Source organism: Sinocyclocheilus anshuiensis, unplaced genomic scaffold (genome assembly GCF_001515605.1).
Source record: "Sinocyclocheilus anshuiensis isolate Anshui unplaced genomic scaffold, SAMN03320099.WGS_v1.1 scaffold166, whole genome shotgun sequence".
Taxonomy (NCBI): Eukaryota; Metazoa; Chordata; class Actinopteri; order Cypriniformes; family Cyprinidae; genus Sinocyclocheilus; species Sinocyclocheilus anshuiensis.
Genome location: NW_015546050.1, coordinates 1,712,543 through 1,718,586, shown reverse-complemented (window position 1 = coordinate 1,718,586; position 6,044 = coordinate 1,712,543). Strand labels below are relative to the sequence as shown.

General features: G+C 35.9%; 1 protein-coding gene across 1 annotated transcript in view; it reads right to left on the bottom strand.

Annotated features, from left to right (window-relative positions):
- Positions 1–6,044, bottom strand: part of LOC107699122 (collagen alpha-1(XXI) chain-like) — a 64,461-nt gene that overhangs the window by 52,463 nt on the left and 5,954 nt on the right. The window contains exons 3-5 of the mRNA XM_016500295.1: positions 4,871–5,036; positions 4,551–4,782; positions 3,600–3,773 (exon numbers count right to left, since the gene is read on the bottom strand). Coding sequence (XP_016355781.1) covers positions 3,600–3,773; positions 4,551–4,782; positions 4,871–5,036 — 572 coding nt within the window. The remainder of the gene's footprint in view (positions 1–3,599; positions 3,774–4,550; positions 4,783–4,870; positions 5,037–6,044) is intronic.

Genomic DNA, 6,044 nt, shown 5'->3' with positions numbered 1-6,044 from the left:
CAGGTGATGGAGATTTACCGCTGATTACAGAACCGGCTTTCTGACAAGATGCGCGTTAAATATCGCATGCGATTAATCGTGCAGCCCTAGTTATAATGTTAATAATGTTAGAGTAATAATGTTTAGACTAGACTTTACTATAGGCTCTGCTCGTGAAGATCTTTATAGCGTGCTTAACAATAATAATTTATTTGTAGCATCTGCTCTGTTGTACATGTTTTTAATGTTTTATAATCCGTCATTGGCGTTCGCGATCGTCTGAGGTATAAATGTATCAAGTAAGCTGTAAATAAGTGATCCATCGACAGACATATACGCACGTCCTTTCTTATCAGTGATGCAATTTATTTATCAGCTATGCATCTTCTGGTAATTGCTAACAACTATTTTAATTTTCGTTTAGGACTGTGGCTGCATCACTGGCATAATTGCACAAGAAAGGCACACGTGTCGTTCAGTTTGAGTTCGCTGGAAAATCATACTGACTAAGTGCACAGTAAAGTAATTGTACTTTTATTATGCCTAAACTATATGGTAATATTATTTGTGGTTGATAGAGTAAGTGTGCATTCACTATTTTACAGATGTTACTTTCATTTGATATATTTGCTGTGTGGTAATTGTATTCTTTGTTTCGATAAATTAGTACTAGTATCAGTGAACATCATAATAATGTTAATAATGTAGTTTGTGTAAACAGCATGCTTACTTTTTATTTCAGATGTGTAAAAGAACCTGTTGCAAAGAGAGCCCAAGCAAAGCAGCCCACTTGGTCATGGAAACCAGAGACTGATGTTGACCTGTTCGACAGGCTCTGAGATTCCTGCCCGCACAGGACCTGAACCACAGCTAAGACGCACACACTCCCATGAGTTATTTTATGTGATAGTTATATGTATTCTAAATGAACTACAAACAAAAAAATATACATTTATTTTTTCCTCACATTCTTTCTTGTAGCAATTCACTCTGTCACACACCTGACTGAAAGGCTTATTATGCAGCTCATTATGCGGGCCTTTGTCTTCTCAGGTGTGAATCTGTTTTCTCAAAAACACAATCACATACATACATGCTGCACACATATTATTGTAGCCCAGGTTGTGCTGATTACAGTGTTATTAAACTTTAGACATTAAAATGTTTGTAAGCAACTGAAAAAAGCACAAAGTCAGGGTATGTCAAAACTTTTCAATGAAATGAAAACTTTTCATCACATGTTCGTCATGCTGCATAATAGTTAAACTGATAATTATAATTATTATTATTATTAGTTTTGCTCAAAATTATACTCAAAAAGATTGTTGTCATTTGATAAATGTGTTTTTACATTTCAGGTTTTACGCTATGAATTCTTGATATCTGGCAACCGCACACATGGAAACTTGTGTAGTAAAGCGTGTACAGCAGTCCGCAATAATATTTTGTCTCCTTTTTATTGATGAAAATTAAAAGAAACTTTGGTATAGTTAAAATTTTTTTTAATACATTTTAGTCTCATCTTTTTTTTTTTCCAACGAAATTGCATGTTGATGTAGTCACAGTCATCGTTTATTGACCTTATTGTCGTCTCACCATTGTCTCATCTTAGTCATGGGAAAAAAGCTGGTCAACAAACATTTTTCATTATACTTTTCATTAACAAAATTAACACTAATGCCTGAACCAAAAAACCTACACAGATGCATAAAGGGGGTCAAAAGGACCCGTATTGGAATTAATGGTTAATCAACATTACACTTTCCAAAAGTGATTTTGTTGAACCGTCTAAGCTGTACAACTATTGAGTTACCATTGTTTTCTGCATTTTTTTTCCTCATACACAAGTACAGTTTTAGTTTGCCTATATGTTTGTCAATTTCTGGGTTCCCTTTCAAGGGAACTTCGAACTGCGTCCTCTAGGGGCTTCAAACGAAGAAGTGAATGACATGTTCTCCTGGCGCCTATTTATACTATAATCGCACCGGTAGTGATGTCATGGGCTGTCGCCGGCCAACGCGTTGTTGGTGTTTTTTCAATGTATGCTTCAGACATGGGTCACAACGAGGCGTTCCCCATAGCGACCCCTAGAGGACGCAGTGTCTCGTTCCCTACTCAGGGAACCATGGTTACATAAGTAACTTGAGACGTTTTCTTGCTTGATACTTTTTCACGTTTTGATTATTACTTTTGTCTGTGTTGTTACTGTAGTCATTCTCTGTGTTATTTTCATTTCCAACCCATTTTGGGTTAATTTGAATCCAGCTGTATAGTAACTTTTAGACAATAATTGAGTTAACCCTACTGTAGAATGCACAAAGGGTGTCATAAAACAATAGGCAAAAAAAAAACAAAAAACAGATGACTTACTACTTCTGCCAACATTTTGAAGTTCACATCCAATGGACACTTTAAGGATCGCAAATGGCAGGAAAACAATGTAACACACTTTGTAGCTCAAATGACAATGCCAACATCGATGTAGTGTATTCAGACTGTATTCATACTACACAAATGCAATGCTGCTTGATGTTCATACCATACACATGCATACTTTTTTAACAGTCATGAAGTTTTTCATTAAATGTAGAACCTACTCAGACAATATGCAATTTCAAATGCAGTAGATGAGTAGAGCCACAAAGGACACAGGAAAGGAGAGCTGAAGGCCGAAACAAAGGGAGGTGCAAATGCTTCCCAAAAGTTAAGCTTAGAAAGGTGCAAATCACATGTGAATTGTTCTGTATCTGTCTGCAAAGACATACATTTTACTTGATTTGTGAGAAATGTGGGAAGTGAAGCTTCAGACTGGAAAGTTATTTAGGAAAAGTACCACTGCATTTAAAAAATTATACATTTATAAAAAAATATATAATAAAATATAAAAAACCTTTTTGTAACGCATATATAAAAGGTAAGTAAACAAATGAAGATGTTTGATATATTAAAACATTTCTATGTCACCGATTATTTTAATTATTTAATGAAGAAATTTGTTTTTAAAAATAAATTTGACTAGTTATTTAATTTTTTTCTCCCGCCAACACACACCATAAGAGCGTGGCGAAACCATCAGGCTGAGCCACTGAACTTGCGGGATGTGCATCAAATACATTGTGCATCCACTGAGATCACTAGGAATGGTGCACTCACTGAGCTGTAAAAGTACGGTGTGTGAAACTCTCTAATGCTTAGTGTTCACATGTAGGCGAGTGAAAATATAGCTGTACTAAACTAATTCTTAGCCTCTAACTCAATCACTGGTGAGTAAAATCTAACAATAGGCTGACAATAATCATTATTTAGTTGCCTAGCATGAAATGTAGTTGCATCTGCGAGTGATGTACTCAAAGTGTAGAGGGTTGATGTTGGCCTTCCCATATAATGATGTTGAGAAAGCTAATTTCAACTATTAAAATCCAAATAAATATCAAAATGTTATCACTCTTCAGTATGCCTGAAAGGACACACATCTCAACATCACATCTCCATAGCACCAACAAATTTATTCAATGAGATTTAGGTGAGATGTTCCGTAAAAAAGTATATTTTATTGGTGCTTGTGACAAGAAAAAAACTGGTCTATAGAATGGAATCAAACAAGGCATTGGTGTACTTACAGGTACAGTTGTTTCTTTGCTGACGTACTTCCCAACCTGTGTTTTTCCATTGATAAAAATACCATCAGGAGGCTCCAGTGCCAAGGTTTCAATTTCCAAATCATCAACATACAGAGTGATGTCTTCCTCTGTCACTAGAAGACGCAGCTGATGCCATTTTTCATCAAATAGCTTCTGTAAAATACATAAAGCAGAATGCAGATGATGGAGTTTTATACCATTTACATTTTTTACATTACTACATTAAGTTAATATACCATAAATGTGACTTTATGAGGAAGATAAGAATGTTTCAGTAAACTCATTCAGTAGCACTGAATTTTTTTTTTTTACATTTTACATTGAATAAAACCTACTTGTGCTCTGTCACTCAACTTAAGATTTCTCATTATTTAATTGCTAAGAGATCTTTCTACAAAGTGTATCAGAGAGAATGTATGTTAAACAGAATAGATCATGTTTATGATGTATAAAATTCCATTGAGTATTTCTCTGTCCAAATTCCACCAACATTTTAATCCATATGGTGCCTGGTAAGCCTATACTTTGTATATACTCCAATATACTTGGCTGCCATGGGCTTGGAGTCCACTGTTAAAGGATGTTCTGTATGAAATTCGTCTGACATTGTTGTATCCCTGCTTAGACACACATGAATTTCCAGGCTGGATTGGTGCTGATATAGCTGGTGGACCAAAACTTCAAGCGGCATGGTCTTTTTGGTGAAGCTGAACCATTAAGACAGCAACACATCAATTGAGGATCCAAAACATCCTGAACACAAAATTCAGTATGCGGGTGCCAAACCATGCTGATATTTTCAGCATGGATTTTTTTTAGGTGTATGTTGTGGAAATTTTAACTAATGGAGAATGAACTAACAGAAATTACTAATTAAGACAGAGCGTTCATGAATTGTTTCACTGTTCTTCTGTCAAGCTGTGTATTTACCTTAGCAGGTGCTTTAGTGAAGACCACAGTTTGAGTTCCGCTTAGTGTGCTGCTTGTGGTGGTGGTGAACATCACTGTTCTGTCCAGACCATTCAGAGTAACAGCCATTTGAGGCTTTTCATCCTTAGTCTGTATCCGCCATAGATCCCACTCCTCCATAACAACGGAGCCTTTGTACTTCAGCGTGGCCACAAAAACATAGGATGGTGGAAGTCCGCCTGGAAATAACATCCTATGGACATTAAGATGAAGACACTGTTTCACTTCGAACAGAGTATACTTTCTAGAACCGAGAGGCTTGATACCAAAAGTGATTTTACCTAGTGCTCTCACTCAGGTCAACTCGGGATGTCACCTGGTAGGCTTTGCTGCCATAAAAAGATCCTTGTGTCTTTTGAGCTTTTTTAGCCAAGTTGAGATGGAGGAGTATGTCAAATCCTTTCTCATCTCGAGAATTGATTGGAATCTTTGCTGGACATACAGTCTCTATGATACATTCAATGGAGAAAACAAGATAAATTGCCACACAGCAACAAAAAATGCATGAATCTAAATTAGGCTAACCGAGCATTTCTCTGCATTTCATTATCTTTAATATTAATATCACAGCAATATGTGCAATGTATGGTGAGAAAAAAATGACTGGAAAGGCTTAAATATTTATGGAATGTAGTGGTTTATTTTATTTGGCTAGGAGGCTAGTCTAAAAAATTTTAGGAAGACCTTGGCGTGGAACACTGGACACTGCAAATATGCAGCCCAACTAAAGAATGTCCCCACCATTGCAAATACCAGACAAGAGATGACCTTTTCTATCATAAAGTGCCTTAATCATTAACTTCTCCAGTGTCCGGAAAAACTTTCTATAATGAGCTTCAGGGGCCTCATTTATAAAATGTTGCGTATAAACCATCCTAAATTTGTTTGAAGATCATTTCTCAAAAGTGCGTAAGCGCGATTCAAAGAAAACGAACGTGCGCACAAAAACACGTGCGTACGCTTCTCTTCCAGATGTGATAAATCGCAAATGATCTTGAAATTGTGTGCACAAATGATCTTGAAATTGTGCGCAGCTGACTGGTGTCAGATCTCCGCCTTGTAAACGCCCCCTAATTAATATCGTTACCATATAAAAGATCACACGCCAATATCCGAAATTCTGTGCTTGAATCACAAGCACGAGCACAAAGAAAAAAAAAACTTTACTGAGTCTGAAATAGAGGTTCGTGCGGGGCGCTTTGTATTTAATAATGTGTAATTATTCTGTCGGCAAACAATGTGTGTGTGGTTATATTTTTTTCTATTGACTATTATCAAAATGACTACTTCTAGAAACAACAGAAATAATAATAATAATAATAATAATAATAGTAATTATAAAACAATTAGGTTTCCAAAAGTAAGAATAAACTCCGAATTCAAGTCAAATTCAGTCATGTTATAAAAAGTGAGCCATCCTACTTTTAAAATCACTTGCTATGACAACTAATAAAA